This window comes from Myotis davidii, unplaced genomic scaffold (assembly GCF_000327345.1).
Source record: "Myotis davidii unplaced genomic scaffold, ASM32734v1 scaffold510, whole genome shotgun sequence".
Classification (NCBI taxonomy): Eukaryota; Metazoa; Chordata; class Mammalia; order Chiroptera; family Vespertilionidae; genus Myotis; species Myotis davidii.
In genome coordinates, this window is record NW_006282203.1 from 411,286 (window position 1) to 428,843 (window position 17,558).

The 17,558-nt window shown below is 50.4% G+C and overlaps 1 protein-coding gene across 1 annotated transcript in view; it reads left to right on the forward strand.

Moving 5' to 3' along the window:
• The window catches only part of LOC102754740 (kinesin-like protein KIF26B), a gene marked incomplete at its 3' end in the record, with an annotated part of 146,217 nt that overhangs the window by 1,292 nt on the left and 127,367 nt on the right, over positions 1-17,558 (forward strand). Inside the window, exon 3 of the mRNA XM_015570820.1 lies at positions 1,308-1,844. Within this exon, the coding sequence (XP_015426306.1) occupies positions 1,308-1,844 (537 nt within the window). The remainder of the gene's footprint in view (positions 1-1,307; positions 1,845-17,558) is intronic.

The following is a 17,558-nucleotide window of genomic DNA, read 5'->3' on the forward strand; positions in this document are numbered from 1 at the left end:
GGAAGGGCCTGACGACAAAGGTATGTGTGACCGATGACAGGTTCCGGGAGGCTAAGGTAGTTGTCCAGGGTCACACAGCTAATTCGTGGCAGAACTGGAGCTGGACCCTACATGTTTTGATACCCAGTTAACACACCTGCTGCTTAGTTCTCTGTGCAGTCCTGCCTTCCTGGAAAAAGTAAAGCAAAGGAAATGAAAGAAAGCGTCCTCAGTCATTTCCTGATCTCTTTTGAATCAGGGCTTCCGTGCTAACGGGTTTTTAACAGCAGTTTTAGATGAACTTCGTGGGGACAGTAACTTGGGCTGTTTGTCAAGGGGATAGCTTTCTTCTGATTGATCAGGATATCGGGATTCGGAATCAGGCACGGCCAGCGGGCCCCTCAGAGGTCGGCGGAGTGAGTCGGCGAGGTTGGCTGGCTGCTGGAGCTGGCTGGGTCTCGGGCCAGGATGGTTGAGTTTGGTTTTCTCCCCGTGGCACGTGGCACATGGTGCTCACGAGGCCGAGGTTTTCCTGGAACAGAATCTCTGCTCGGGGTCACAGGCAGCACCTCCGTTCGTTACCAGCTTCCCGTGGTTCCCAGGCGCCGGGTCACAGGGCACTTGTCCAGAATGACTGTGCTCAGCCCGCCGCGCCTGGACAAACATGTGTGCCTACTAGCGACACGGTGGGGGACCCAGGCGCGGTCATAATTCTTCAGACACAGGAGAAGAACTTGGAATGTATTGACTGGCCTGGCAAGGAGGGTCCTTAGAAATCTTTAATTCTTAACAATTTAAGTCTCTGCTATAAAAGCCTTGCGTTTGTGAGATGTGCTTGTCACCTGGGGGCTCATCTGCCTCATTCCTGTGCTCATTTCTGTGGGATGTCAATCCAGCGCTTTGAGTAACTCTAGGACAGCGGTTCTCAACCTGTGGGTCGCGACCCTTTGGGGGTCGAACGACCCTTACACAGGGGTCGCCTAAGACCATCGGCAAACACATATATCATTACATATTGTTTTTGTGATCAATCACTATGCTTTAATTATGTTCAATTTGTCACAATGAAAATACATCCTGCATATCAGATATTTACATGACGATTCATAACAGTAGCAACATTACAGTGATGAAGTAGCAACGAAAAGAATTTTATGATTGGGGGTCACCACAACATGAGGAACTGTATTAAAGGGTCACAGCATCAGGAAGGTTGAGAACCACTGCTGTAGGACTTGGTGTATGTAACTCTGGGACTTAGTGTATGTAAACCGGCATCTGACGCGTGCTCACCAGGCTCCCCTTGGTTCTGCTTGTGTGTTCCACAGGACCCGGCCTTCCCAGCTGTCATCCACGACAAGCTGCAGGTCCCCAACACCACCCGCAAGGCCTGGAATGACAGGGACAACCGCTGTGACATTTGTGCGACGCACCTGAACCAGCTGAAGCAGGAGGCCATCCAGATGGTGGTGACCTTGGAGCAGGCAGCGGGTAGCGAGCACTACGACGGCTCCCCCGGCTCGCCCCCACCCCTGCCCAGCATCCCCGCGCTGGGGGGGTCCCGGCACGGGGGCGGGCTGCCGCAGCCCCGGGACTGGGCCTTCGTGCCCGCCTCCTACGCCTCCTCCAACTACGCGGCCTTCGTCACCAGCAAGCACAGCGGCAAACCCAGCAGCCTCGGCATCAGCAATGGGGCCGAGAAGAAGAGTGTGTCCCCCACCCATCAGGCCAAGGTCAGCCTCCAGATGGCCACCAGCCCCAGCAATGGGAACATCCTCAACTCCGTGGCCATCCAGGCTCACCAGTACGTGGATGGCACCTGGTCCCTGTCAAGAACCAACGGGGTCACCCTGTACCCCTACCAGGTGAGTAGCCCCTGAGCAAGGCAGCGCAGGGCTGGTCGGGGTCAGAGCAGAGAAGCGGGCGGGTGACGCTACTGTTCTCCACTCTTGTGCTTCTGGAAACTCCCAAACTCTGAACCTGATGCTTCCACGTGGCCCCCGTGGACATTGCTAACCACGGATAAAACACATGAGAAGCCACTGACCCATGATAACACTCTGCTTCCATTGTCCACAGTGTCTACAGGAGGTGTAGACTCCCTCCCCAACCTCTCCCACCTCGAGGGACCATAACCCTTTGCTGTTTGCTGTGAGGTTACCACACGGGTTTCCACTTTGGTCATTACCTTTTCTCAGTTGTTGAAGTTAGCACACACTCCCAAGTTTTCCTATAGGAATAAGAGAGCAGGTCTTAAATCTGCCAAGGAACCGAAACAAATTCTCTTAATTTTTCTTGGCTGAGTTTTCTCTTGGACGAGGGTTGGGTTTGCCGTATGTGTTCCCTTTGTCCCCTGCGAAAGCGTTGACTGTTACTGTGGAGTGAGAGGTGCCCAGGGTCATGCAGTGTATCAGCCAGGGAAGATAACTGGTGTAACAAATGAGCTTGTGGTATGTATTTCTCATATCTCTGTTTTATTGGTGTTTGGGCGGAGGGTGGCCTTCCACTGAGATGTAGGGACTCAGACTCCCCTACCTAACATGCCAACATGTTGCAGGGGCCTCAGGGCCTCAGAGCCTTCCGTCAGATCTTGCACAACCAGCCAGGACCTGGGTAGAAGGATGTGCACCAGACCATTCTATGTAGAACAGCAAAACCCTAAGCTCTGTGAGCCGATGCCTGGTCACATAAATTAGGACCCATTCCTATAATGGGTAGTACTTATATAATGGAATATGACACTACCATTAGACTTCACATTTCAGCAAAATAGATAATGGCATGGGAAAATGCACCCGCTATATGAAGCAGCAAGCAGGGAAGAGGGAGTGTGGAGGATCTCACAGGGAGGCTGGGGGCCCAGCCTGGAAGGGTGTCGTTAACGTCCATCCACATTCCAGTGGCAAGAGCCCAGGCTTCTGTCCCCACCTTCCCTCCGGGGAGCCTGGGAGAGTCAGTCCGTCCATGTGCCCAAGAGAAGCAAGCAGCAAGTTGAGTGGACACAGGTACAGGGAAACATACATGAGTTCACCGTGGCCGATAAGCTTCCGGGTAACTTTTCTAGAGTGCGAGAGGGAATATAGATCGCGTCTCGTGATTTCTTGCAATAAAAATAAAAATTGGGAGCATGGATCATTATCTTATGAAGTACACATTCTTGGGCGGGCGGACATTGATTCACTGGGTGCTCCGTACCTTACAACATACAGCGCACCCAGGATTGTGGTGAACCCTAGAACAGGCCTACGAGGGGGGCAGGGCAGATGTCAGCTTTTCGTTTGAATTTGAAGTTGAATGGCCCGTGGCCACAGTTAGTGACAGAAGCAAGACCAGCTCTCTCCTGCCGAGAGGAAGGGGTTCCCCTACTTGGCTGCTCCCAGTGCCCCCAGAGCTACCTGCTGCCCAGAGCATTTCCGGGTTGGCTCCTTTGCAGACACGCACCCCAAATAAAAGGGCTCCCATTTTGACCTGCAGGGGCCTGGCTGCCACTTCACTTTCAGGCAGAACTTCCTGGGCTGTGGGGATAAGTATAACGAGGAGCCGGTGGCACCCTGGGTGGCTTCACGGTCGAGAACTTGAACTTGACCGTCGAGGGCAGGAGCAGAAGAGCTTCTCCCTGTTGGTGAATAGCATGCCTCTTCCGTTTGTAATTTTAAAACAGGCTGTTTTGGAAAATGACAAAAAGTAACCCATGTCTGTGGTAAAACAAAATAAAAAAAATATATGAAAAAGTTCAAATAAGACTTTAAAAAATCAACATCCCCCAGAAATAGATGGTGTAACATTTAGGTCTATTTCTTTAAGTCCTCTGTATACCCACAATTGGTAAAACGGTGACCACGTCCCATTCTGTGATCTGCTTTTTGCTGGATATACCGGGTGCATTTCCCCACGCTGTTCTCTATTTTGCTAAAATATGATCTAATGGTAGCACAATATTCCACTATATGAATACTATCCATTCTGTGACTGTGGCCTAATTTATATGACCAGGTATCAATTTGTAGAGTGCAGGGTCTTGCTACTCTACGTAAAATGGTCTGATGCACATCCTTCTACCCACGTCGGATTTCCAATGCGTCTCGGGTTGTGCTTGTCATATGATCCCGCTCCAGGGATGACTCCCACTTTACCCTCCTGGCCCGAAGCACTGGTAACATGAGCCAGGTGCTGGTTAGAAGGTTCGGCTGCTGCCCAGTGCAGATGAGCACAGACAGAGGACCCGGAAGTGGCGCTTTCATGTGCAACATTCCAGGTGTTGGAAGGCTGGTGTGCGACGGAGGACTAGATGGAGATGCTGCCTAAAGGGAAGATCTGGGTGGTGGCACATTTCTGTAATTTGGGCAATGATGCTCTCTGTCCCTCCTCTTCCCCAGCTCCAATGAGAAGGAGTTTCCTGAGTGGTAACAGATGTTTACTGAGTTCTAACAGAGTGCCAGGCGCTGTGCTAGGTGCTGGGCGGGGCTCCTGCTTGGGGCTGGAAACTCAGGTTCCTGTCCTGTGGTCCTTAGGGGAGGAGGCAGCTGAGCCTCCTGTGATAAGCCAGGGAGGTCAGTGCAAAGGCGGGGAGATGCCCAGGCCGCGTGGGGGACACACAGAAGGGCTCCCAGTTCAGCTCGCGGTGCAAGGGTGGGCCGCTGTGGCCTAAAGCCGGCTGCAAAAAGCATTCCCGCCGGCCACAACCTGCGATTGTCCCGGGCGGATCTGATGGCTTCTGGCCAACCCCAGGGCAGCCCGATTCATGCATTTCCCTCGAGCAATAGCTGAAGCCAGGGGAGGAACTCTCTCTGGGATAAAGCGACTCTGTGCCTGGCTGGGAGTCAACGTCCCCGTGGCACGGCTGTCCTCCCGGTGCCCTGCGGCGCGGGCTCCTGGCCAGGCCAGACTGCGTGTCTCCTGCTGGGGACATCTCCCTGCAGTAAATTCTCTGCAGTTCACCGCCTGGCCCGCCTGGCAGAGATGGTTGACTGCTCTGAGGGTGACCTCACTTTTCCTGCTCACTCTGCCTCCTTCCACAATGAACAGCTGGCCCGCTGGGGCGGTGCCAGGGCCGGTCCCGGGCAGAGAGGCACCCAGGCTCTGTCACTGCCGGGGTGCAGCTCCTCACTCACAGCCCGGGCCTGAGAAGCAGGAGGAAAGGACACTGCCCTTTGACCTTTTAAGGAGGATGGCAAAGACCAGGACGGGTGTGTAATAGTGAGCAGGGGAACCTGTGTGTGGGCGATAGGAGGCTCTGAGATCCATCAAACCCCGTTACCCACAGCACCGGGCCAACATCTGTAATCAGCTTCCGAAGAGAGACTTCCTTCTGTGAGCTTGCAGACATCTGCCACATCTGTGTGCAAACGTGAAGGCAGAAAAGGCTCTAGAACAAGCACGCCAAACTCAAAGGCTAACACGGGCCAAATAAACGAGGCATGGGCCACGAGTTTGACATGCTTGCTCTTGAACAGTGATGGCGAACCTACGACACACGAACTCATTTTTTTGGTTGATTTTCCTTTGTTAAATGGCATTTAAATATATAAAATAAATATCAAAAATATAAGTCTTTGTTTTACTATGATTGCAAATATCAAAAAATTTCTATATGTGACACGGCACCAGAGTTAAGTTAGGGTTTTTCAAAATGCTGACACGCCGAGCTCAAAAGGTTCGCCATCACTGCTCTAGAACCTTCATGGACCTCATGGGTTTTGACTGATTAGTTCCTTGTAGTCAGCCGTACATTAACTGGTTTGGAAGGGCGGCTGCTTTTGCCTGCTTTCCATTCATTACAGTAAATAAACTGCAGGAAAGACTGTACACATAACACTCAGCATCATAGAAGGTTCCAGAATCACAGAATGACAGCATCCACTCCTGTAGGATGGAGGAGTGGATGCCTCGTTCAGGTCCACGGCCCCGCCAGTTGTTGAACCTCAGTTTAGTAGCTTAACATCTTAGTCTGTTTTCTTCCTATGAAATCCCTACCTTGTATACGACTACTGGGGAGGACAATTAAGAAAAAAATGAAAGCTTTATAAAGTATAAGGCAGGGATACCGATGTGGATTGCCTATTTCAACCCCCTCATTCGCTAGAGGAGAACCCCGAGGCTGAGAGAGAGGAAGGTTCTTCTGTTCAGCTTCCTGAATCTTGATTTAGTCTCTTTTGTTGGCTCACTGGCTCACTGAAGACGTGGATCCATTTTATTCTCATGTCCCTCCCAGCAGCTAAATGTGTAAAACTGGATGCTCGTTAGAGAAAGCTTCAGTCTCAGGGAAACATGAAAGGTGTTTTTTATGATGGGCCCTAGATTTTGGGGGAAAATTGCAGGCCAAAAAAATCTACTCGGACCCTAAGATTTTTGGTGGAAACCACCAGTTAGTTGGCGCCACGCTAATCTTTAACCCAAAGTACCCTTGAGGATACTCAATAAGTCTCTGGTTGCAATGAATAGAATTCTGATGCCACACTCAATCCAGGGAGATTTGAAAGGGTAGAAGTACTTTGTTTCTTAGGGTTTTGATAAATTGACCTTATCAAGAAAATTCAAGAAGATGTTAGATTAGTGCGTGAGTCACAAATCCAAATGGATCATTCAGCGTGTATTCCTGGAGCGAGGGATGCGGCTTTGGTGAAAATGACCGTGCTTTCTCACCAAGCACCCGTGGGAACCCATGGCCCAGGAAATGCTAGACTGAACTCCGGCTGAAGTCAGGGAGGGATTGTCCTATTACATCTTTAGAAATGCATCGTGTCTAGAAAGCACGGGCATTATAGGAGGTTACTCTTTAAGATGGGTGAGCACAAGGGACACGGCAGCAGCACCAGCCAGAAGCCACCCCAGTTCGCTAAGCTGTGGGGTCTCCGCAGGACCAGGCCTTGCTCTGTAACGGTCGGAGGCCTGGGGGGGGGGCAGGGGGCTGCCCCTTTATTAAAAAAATATTTTTATTGATTTCAGAGAGGAAGGGAGAGGGAGAAAGAGGGGAACATCAATGATGAGAGAGAATCACTGATCGGCTGCCTCCTGCACGCCCCACACTGGAGATCGAGCTCACAACCTGGACATATGCCCTGATTGGGAATTGAACTGTGACCTCCTGGTTCATAGGTCAACGTTCAACCACTGAGCCACACCGGCTGGGCACGTGCTGGCCCTTTCTCTGGAGGACCTCCTAGTGCTGGAAAGACAGGCGAGCCTCAGGGAGGCAGCTCATGCTCCGGACTCAGAGCCCGTGTTTGTGATGGACTCACGGAGCCCAGAAGCAGCCGATGTCCCAGGCGCACGGTGCCCCTGTGCGCTGGGTGTCCTGGCTGAGCCACGTGTGGAGGAGCACGGCCAGGTGCTTGCCGTGGGCCAGGAGCAGACAATTTCCACTCATGTCCTTTGCTCAGCAATCTGTCCCCTGAAATACACAAGCGCCCTTCCGCTTTCGGCCCCGGTGTGTCCGTCTGCTGCCCCCTTGGCGCTGCTGCTGCCCAGCCAGGGCAGGAGATGTCCCAGGCTGCAGATGTGACATCAGAAGGCCTGTTTTTAACATCACGGGTTTTGTTTTGTCCTGTTTATAGAAGGTCAAGGGAGTTATTTATGCTTATGCTTCATGACAAACCATGGGCTCAAGAAAAGGAATCAGTTGTGTATTCGGTCACAGACAGGACTTCTCAAGGAAGTGCTGCTCCCGGTGGAATTCCAAAGGGGTTGTCACATCCCCGAGGCAGGGCCGCGGCCTGAAGGGAACCCGCAAACGTCATCAGGAAATGTCAGAAACTGTTTCTCTGGCCACTGCCCTGGTGTGGGAGGCTGAACGAGCCCCCCAGACATTCCCGCCCCGACCCCCTGTGCATTGTCAAGGGGGTGTTTGGCAGGTGTGATTAAGTTGAGGACTTTGAGATGGGGAGACCATTCTGGGTTATCCGGGTGGGTCTGCTACAACCGCGAAGGCCCTGATAAGAGGGAGGCGGGGAGGTCAGAGAGGCAGTGTGAGCATGAGAGCAGAGAGCAGAAAAGGGCAAGAGGCCACGCTGCTGGCTCTGAAGCTGTGGAGGGCGTGGGCCCCAGCCTGAGGCCGCCGTGCCTCTCTGGGCACCTGCAGCCCCTCGAAGTCGCCGTCCAGAGAAAGTGCCATCTGTCCTGGGAGGGCAAGCAACCTGCACTGAACTGAGGGTCACAGCGTCAGACACGTGCCAAGCATTCGCCATTCATTGTCTCCTGTCATCTCCATGGCAGCTGGAGCTTTCCAGGAGAAAACGCGGGCTCATCTCATTAATAATGAGAGAGAATCATGGATCAGCTGCCTCCTGCACGTCCCCTACTGGGGATCGAGCCCGCAACCTGAGCATGGGCACCGACTGGGAATCGAACCGTGACCTCCTGGTTCATAGGTTAATGCTCAACCCCTGAGCCACGCCAGCCAGGCATGATTCCACCTTTAACAATATCTCCCAGCCTCCCTGGCATGCACGGTGCTAGCAGCGGGCAGGGCTGCCCGCCACCTCCCTAGGGACCTGGCTTTGGTGTGGCCCCGTGCAGACCGGGCAGAAGGGGAGGCGTCAAAGACCAAGTTCAGGTTCCACTTTCTCCTCTTCTGCCCACTTGGCCTCTGGTCATTCCCGCAGGAAGTGGCCAGGGCCCTGGGCGGCCGTTACCAACTTCGGTTGAATGCGTTCTTCTGTTTTTGAGGCAGAATAGGCCATTTTGAAGCCTGGAGTTAAGAGGCCACTCTTCTCCCCCTGGTGGCCCTTTGCTGCTCATGTCATGCGACCGGAGGCGTTTCCAGTCGTGACGTGGACCCTCGCCCGGAAAGCTCACTCTCTGTGTTCGGTGAGATGCAGTCTTACAGGAGGAAGGCCCACGCGCTGAGCCTTTCGGTGGTTCTGTGATGCTATAAGAAAACCACTCTCCAAGATTTACATAATAACTTCCTTTCTGGGTTGTTGCTTTGTGAAGGAGTAGAAAAGTATACGAAATAGATTTAAAAGATTTTTTTCTTTGAAAAATGAGACTAAAATGACTAGTAGAATTATGTGCCTTTAATTATCAATTTAAAAAAAACCACACAGCTGCTTTAAATGCCCCATCACAGAGATGCCACAGTCACAGAGATGCCACAGTCACAGAGATGTCACAGTCACAGAGATGCCACAGTCACAGAGATGCCACAGTCACAGAGATGTCACAGTCACAGAGATGTCACAGTCACAGAAATGTCACAGTCACAGAGATGCCACAGTCACAGAAATGTCACAGTCACCGAGATGCCACAGTCACACAGATGTCACAGTCACAGGGATGCCACAGTCACAGAAATGTCACAGTCACCGAGATGCCACAGTCACACAGATGTCACAGTCACAGGGATGCCACAGTCACAGAAATGTCACAGTCACCGAGATGCCACAGTCACACAGATGTCACAGTCACAGGGATGCCACAGTCACAGAAATGTCACAGTCACCGAGATGCCACAGTCACACAGATGTCACAGTCACAGGGATGCCACAGTCACAGAAATGTCACAGTCACCGAGATGCCACAGTCACACAGATGTCACAGTCACAGGGATGCCACAGTCACAGAAATGTCACAGTCACCGAGATGCCACAGTCACACAGATGTCACAGTCACAGGGATGCCACAGTCACAGAAATGTCACAGTCACCGAGATGCCACAGTCACACAGATGTCACAGTCACAGGGATGCCACAGTCACAGAAATGTCACAGTCACAGAGATGCCACAGTCACAGAGATGTCACAGTCACAGAGATGTCACTGTGACAAATGTCCCGATGGGCACAGATTTGCTCTTTTCTCTTGTGTCTTGCACACGTGATGCTGTTCGCATTGACCGCCGGGTCTGAAAACTGCCGAGATAACGACCGTGATAATGAACCTGGTCCGATGTGTTTCCACCACGAAGGACGTGACTGAGCGGGTCCAGGTCCGGCCACACCTGCTGCCCGCCTCCCGTGAGGAGCGAGCTGTCATCTTGGCGGGGTGATGCGGAGACTGCCTCACGGTCAGAGGACGGGCCTCCTCTCGCTCCCTCCTTCACTGCTGGGAGCCTGACCTTCAGTTCCGTCTGTCCGTCTAGGATTCGGTTTCTACCAGGAGTGCTGCTCGAGGTGTGACTGTCTGGGAGGGAGGGTGTCAGATCCAGGGATTGGTTCTGAACTTGGGGCCTGTGCACAGGAAAGCCACTTTTGGGCTTGAGGTGTGCCCGCGTCGCGTACGTGGCGTCTCCTCTGAGGTGACCCGGAGCGGTGGGCAGCCCCTTGGACCGGTGGAGCCGCCGTGGGAGTTAGGCTTACAGTCTGCAAGAAAGCGTATCCAGGGGCGCATTCCGCTGGGAGGAGGAAGTTCAGTTCCTGTCACATCTGGGGCTTGATCATTCAAGATTTCACAGCAGTCTACTTCATGCACATTCACTCACATGCACACACATTCACATGCACACACGTGCACACACACACGTGTGCACACACGCACACACATGTGCACACACTCAATGCACACATGTGTGCACTCACATGGACACATGTGCACGCACTCACGTGCACACATTCACATGCACACACATGCATCATACACGTGCACACAATCACATGCACATACATGCACACACTCACATGTGCACACACACTCAGCCCTCCTGGCTTCACGGGAAAGGTTATAATTTATCCTTTATTGCAGGAATTGGCTGACAAAGAGCTATCGCTTACCTTCCGTCTACATTAAAAATGGGATTATATTTCAAGCTCAGTGTACATAGTTGTGTTTATCCTTTGAAGGGTTGTTCTAATCCCTTGAATATGTGAAGCAGTAAATTACATTTTGGAGGAATGCTGCAGTTACTTAGGGTGTTTAAATTTTTAAAAATTGCCTTTTGTGTTAGTTTTCAAAATCCAATTGACACGTAAGTGAGAGTCCATCACTCGCCAAGATGACACGGGAGACCCGCCCACCACTGGGAGTGCTGGTGTCTCCTGCCTGCTCAGGTTCACTGATGCTTACCTTCAGATCATGCTGTGCTTTTTATTTATTTAGTTTTTGATTTACTATCGATTTATTTAGCTGTAGATTGCCTATTACAGCAGTTCTCAAAGTGTGCTGAATGAATGATTAGAGTCCCTGAAACCCTTTCATTGGCTCCATGAGATCGAAACTATTTTTGTTAGGTGGTGGTAAGTTGGTGGTGGTAGTTGGGTGGTAGTAAGTTGGCTGGTGGTAAGTTGGTAAATTGTTGGTGGTAAGTTGGTTGGTGGTAAGTTGGTAAATTGGTGGTAGTTGGGTGGTGGTAAGTTAGGCCTGGGAGGGTCATACCTGTGGGGTGGCCTGGAGGAGCCATTTAAAACATTTCCTTAGTTCTTTCCTTTGGGGTTGTTCAGATTCCCCCCGAAAAAATGTTGGCTTCCAGTTTTCTGGGAGCGGAGAGGAAGGAGACAGGGAGACCTCAGATTATTATGTAAATAATCTGAATTGCTGCTTCATGAGTTCCCTTCTCCTAACTTCGCCTAATGGGTTCTAGTCTAGAGACCCTGGGTTTTATCCTCTCGGAGGCTAAACCCTTAGCCCCTGCCACCTGGAGCAGAGAAAGGCAGAGCTCTAAGTGCTTCATAAACAGGATTCCAGCCAGTCCCCTTGGTTCAACTCCACAGTCACCCCCACTTCCCGAGGTTCCCGGTGCCGTCAGTTCTTGAGCCTTTGTGGGGTGTTGAGGTGTAATCTGGGCTGTTTGTAGCTTTGCCCATCACTAGCTTGAGACTCGTCTTTTTTGGATCTAAGTTACTTAGCATTCACCATCCTGGTTCCAGCTTCCAAAACGGTGCTGCGTTTATTTCCTGCCATGTTTCCTTTGGCCTTGCGAGCCTGTGTCCTCTTAAAAACCTCTTATTGTCATCTTATTAGGATTGCAGTAAAGAACATTGTTAAGGCACGTATTTAACCCACCATCTCCAAACAGAAGTGTTTTTTTATATTTAAAAGGCAGAAATAATACCTCTAAGGTATTTTCTTAGAAGATGAAATTGCTAATAGTAACAACTCCTACCACTTCTTGAACAAAGATTTAAAAGAAATAATTCATTTCTGAGATCTTATAGACCTAATAGAAAAGCAAGCAGTTTGATTTTCATGTTGAGCAGTCATATGTAATCAATATCAGGTTCAAACGCAGTAGATCTGGGCACAGGTATGTATTGAAGATAAAGTCGCTATTGAGGCGTTTTAAGGTTGCTCTGGCTTTCCGAGATGGGATTTCCTGTGACCTCAATTTACTTGCATTGGTCCATATGTAGTCCATTTCTCTCCCTCCCCTTTCCTTTTCCAGAAATGGCTCAAATTATGAAATTAAATTAAAAGGTAAGGTAGGTGTTGGTGGAGGCGATGCAATGTAAGGAAAATATGGAATTTCCCTGTTTACTGAGGAGCTACAGGTGCAAGTAGACTTTCTTGGAGATGACCACCTGGGAACAAGTCCTCTAGACCCAGTGGTCATTGGAGCTCGTGCCTATGCCGCAGTGGGAGTGTTTACACCTTGGGAATTGGCAGTGCCACAGATCAGGGTCTATTTTTCTGAAAAACTGGTTTTTAAATCTTTTTTTTTCAGCCTAGACCTGACTTTGCTCACAGGGCAGCCCAATGAAGCCCCAGAGCTTCGTAATTATGTCATTATATGTCCGTTACGTGGCCTTGTATGTACTCACCACACTGAGGCCCAGGGAGGCCAGGTGACACAATGGGCGAAATACCACATTTAGAGGCAGACAGCTTGACATTTCGATCCTCCCGTGGCTACTTCCGGCTCCGTGACCTCTGGCAAATTCCTCTGAGCCCCAGCTTCAGTTTCTGAATCGGTAGAACCTGAGAAACAGTTTCCACCTCGCAGGATTGTTGTAAAAATTAACGACTGTGACAGTCGGCCCTCCGGACAACATGCCTGCAGGAAGCCTGGCTTTACGGGGAGGGACCTCTGTGGCCTTGTCCTGTATTTCAGCAGGGCTATGACATCTTTGGTTAGGATTTTTATTTTTGTAACAAAATACTAACTTTACCTTATGTTTATCTGGTCTCCAGAATTTATGAAGCCACTTAATCAAGAATCTAGGATCTGTACACTTCAGACTCTCCCGAGAGAGTGTAATCTCAAACCTTCTCCCCTCCAGGGCTCAAAATCCTGGAGGAGGAGGCGTGTGGTTGGGGGTCAGTAATTTAAAGCACAGCTAACACGTGGTCCAGCGGCTCTAAGTTGCATCCTGAAGTCAGATGAAAATACTAAAGGAGATATTTACATATCTGGACCAAATCCACGTAACCCTTTTAATCACCCACGCTGGCTTGTGTCTTGATGTTTCACCTTCCAGCTGTGCTCAGAAATTACGATAAGGGGCACTTGTGTTAATTCTGCCTCAGCACTGGCTGTGCATTTGAATAGAGGATGTTGAGTAGCCATCATGTGGCTCCATTTCCCTGGTGTACACGCCCATCCTACATGAGACACCCGTCCTCGTTACAGGGAATTACCTTGTCTTTTCTGAGGAGCTGGTCTGTTCTCCCCCTTCACACAGAGATGCAAGACTCAGGCCTCCCTGCTCACCTGTGGGCCAGCAGCATCCGAATCCAGTTTCAGAATCAACCCCAGAAAGGGTGTAAGCTTTCTGTTTGGCTCGTTAGAGGTCTCCTCTAGGTCCTGGTTGCTATGACCGTATCTGTTTTACTAATTATCTTGTATTTGCCTTCTTATAAATGAGAACTGCTCTTATACATCATGTAGTGTGAGGCTCGGTTAGGAAATTGCCAGATTTTTGTCTGGACAAGAGAAGACAGGGAGCATGAACCGTGTTCAGGTGTTTGAGATGCTGTGTTTTGGGAGAGACGGGGGACAGGAAATTTGCTTCTCCTGAGGACAGAAGGGGAGCCCACAGGGAGCTTTTCCATGAACTGATTCACGTGTTCTAAAGCGATTTCTCTGGCGCCTCCATCAAGCACGCAGTGAGGTCCAAAGAGGAAGATCCGCCCCTGCTCTCCGTTCTGCCTTTCCTGAGAGGCAGTTTTTGCCGCCTGCAAAGGAGAACTTCCTAGGAGTCAGTTACCCAACAGTGGTCTGATTTCCAAAATTATCTTTCAAAGCAGGAGCTTCCCATCTCTGCAGCACCTCGAAGGGGCGGAGTGACCCAGCTCCCTGAATGGTGCCCCTGCGTCGGGAGAGGGGGTGGGTCTGTTGACTTCGGAGGTCTGGTCCCCCTCTGCTTCTATGATTCTCCTTTATGTGGAGGTTTTTGTATTAAACGGGAGGTTTAGGTTGATTCCGAGTAAGTGGGCGTTCCGAGGTGGGGAAGGAGAAGACGGTCAAAACGCCGTCACAAACATGCCTCTACCCTGGGACCCGGGCTGTTCCCACTGGTACTGTGACCAGTGGGCACTCCTGGCAGTGGGTGGTGGCCGTGGTGACTCCAAGGAGCCTGTGGTTGCTCCCTTACGGGGAGCCTTCCCCGCTGTCTGAGTCACTGTAAGGATGGCTCCAGCCACCCCAGGGAAACGAGTGCAGGAGACAGAAACCTGGGCCAGCACTGAGACTAACGACCCTCGTCCACGTCAGGAGGAGGGACTCAGGTTCAGAGCGAGAGCTGGGGCGGGGCAAGGAGAGGGGCCCGTCACCAGATGCAGGCCAGGCACCACTCCCCACCTTCTGCAGGGATGTCCAGAGACTGTCTGAACCATTTGAGAGTGAGGTGCATGAGCCTTTAAAAGGAAACACACACACACACACACACACACACACACACACACACACACGAGGCCTGGTGCATGAAATCTGTGTGGGGGTATGGTCCTAGGCCTGGCCTGTGATCAGGGCCATTGGTGCCGGAGGGCAGGGGGAAGGAACCGAGAGGTCGGCTGTTCCCGCACACTCGCCGGCCCCACCCCTGCCGCGGGTCGCCCTCTGTGTGTGGGGCAACTGTCAGGGTCGGGGTCTTGGCCTGGCGCCACCAGCGTCCCCGCCACCCACCTCCAGTTCCCCGTTCGCCATCAGGCAATTGGAGTCTGCAGGCCAGGGAAAGGGACTGAGAGGCAGTCAGTGTGCCTCATAGTGATTGGTCCAGCGGTTGTTCTGGTTGTTCCACCCTTAGGGTCAATTTGCATACTACCCTTTTATTATATAGGAAGGATGTATTTTTATTGATTTCAGAGAGGAAGGGAGAGGGAGAGAGAGAAACATCAATGATAAGAGAGAATTATCAATCGAATGCCTTCTGCACCACCCCCCCTCCCCCCAACTGGGGATTGAGCCCACAACCTGGACATGTGCCCTGACCAGGAATAGCACTTGTGACCTCCTGGTTCTTGGGTCGACACTCAACCACTGAGCCACACCAGCCAGGCTGCATGAGCCTCAATGCCTGGGTACTTCATGTGTATTTCCTAGGAAACAGGATGTTTAGTGTAGTCAGAGCACAGTATCAGATTCAGTAGAATTAACATTGACGGATGACTTTATCTGATGTGCCATCCTCTGTGCATTCTAGTTTTTTTGTCAGTTGCCCCAATAACGTCCTGTATAGCATTGTTTCCCTTCCGGGGCAGGGTTCTGTGAAGGGCTGGTGACAACCCGTTGTCATGTCTCTTTCGGGAGATCTTTGAACAGTAACATTGTCCCAGTTAACTGGCCATTTTAGCGGCTTAGTCTAATTCTTTAGATGAAATGACTTCTAATCTTAGGCTATATTTAACCCCTTTCGTTCACTTGAAAGCCAAGGCTACATTCTTGGAAACCAAATGTCCTTCCATAGAAAATGCTTTCACACGGGGGTGGGGTCGGGGGGTGGGGACGGGGATAGAGCATGGGGTGTGCACTTTAGACAGAGGTGACTTTTTATTTGACTCAAAACACACAAACGCAGATCAGGGACTTGGGGGATCACACTCCGGTGACCCTGTTTTCAATCCGCCTTCTTGCCAGAGGCCTTTCCTTCATCCTCGAGGAGAAACAGAGACCATTTTGAGATTCTTGTGTTTATTTATTTTGAAACAACACACTCTTAGGAATCTAGGAACAGATAAAAAATTTATCTTTACATTTACTCAGCGCTCTCATTACATGATCTCAGCACGTTTCCATGGTTTATGAGTCAACAGCAGCAACACGTGTAACTCAGCATTTCTACCCGTGCAGCGCTGTGGCAGCTCAGGAAAGGGTACATTCAGCAATTTTGGTCTCTGCCCTTCAGAGCAACTTGCTTCACAGGCATCAATACGCATTTCTAGCGATAATAACACAGCAGGGAAACATGCAAGACACAACACAGACTCAGAATTGTAGGCAACGTTTAACCCCGAGAAATGGAACAATTTGCCAAAACTTACTTTAGAAAAACCAGAGCTATAGCCTGGCTGGTGTGGCTCAGTGGTTGAGCATCGACCTGTGAACCGGGAGGTTATGGTTCAATTCCTGGACAGGACACATATCCAGGTGTACAGGAGGCAGCTGAGCGATGTTCAGCTCTCATTATTGATGTTTCTATCCTTCTCTTCCTCTCTCCGAAATCAATAAAAAACGTATTTTTTAAAAATCAGAGCTACAATACTGACTTTTTGGTTTATTCCCTCACTTGGCAAATGCCCTATATGAATGTCTACTTTAGAATCCACTCTAACAGAGGGACGGTGGATAGAGAAGAGACCATTTTTTGAAGGTTACAGAAAGCTGGTCCCATAGATTCTTTGAGAAACATTTTTAAATGAAAAAAAAAATATTTGGCTTCTCATTTTCCAAGGGTGCAGTTTTATGTAGAAGGGACCGCGCGGTGGTCTGTGTGTAAGAGGCTCAGGGGCTCTGATTGGCTGGGAGAGAGGTCAAATCGGTAACTTTCTAACTTACCTCTGATAGCTCTTGACATAGACTTTCGTTGTTGTTGTTGTTGCTCTAAGTATTTCTCCTTTCACCTTTACCTATTTTACTATGAATCATTGACAGAAGAAATGGACTTTAGAGGTGACATGATTTTAATACTTTTGAGTTTATGGTATCTATAGTTTGTAGATTCTGAGTTTATAGTATCTGGCTCATGGTATCTAGTAACTAGTATCTAGTTTATAGTGTCTGTTAGAACACATGCAGGTTGCCTTGTGGATCTGGCCCTGCCCCCAGCCATCACCCACCCCCGGTTCCCCATTAGCCATCCAGTGATTGGTGCCTGAGGGCAGGGGGAAGGAACCGAGAGGTCGGCTGTTCCCGCACACTCGCCGGCCCCACCCCTGCCGCGGGTCGCCCTCTGTGTGATCCGGCGAGTCCCCATTTTTGGGGGGTTTCATTAAGCTTCTTTAATTAAATCTACTGTAAACCTGCTCCAAGGTCCCAGCTGGGACGAGAATTGGATCTTTTTGTTTGCTTACAAGAATTCTAAGAAAATACTGAACTCATTTAAAAAGTGATTCGCGTTTAAAAGTTTCGGAAAAAGCTTCCCTTTTACTGAGACTGGAGGTGTGATTGATAGTGAGTCCTTAAGAGGCTAGAGAACTGTGAGACGTTTCCAGAAATCTCGGAAAGGACCTTCCTGGTCTCACAGAGAGGCAGCCGGGGAGACGTAAGGGCCCTGG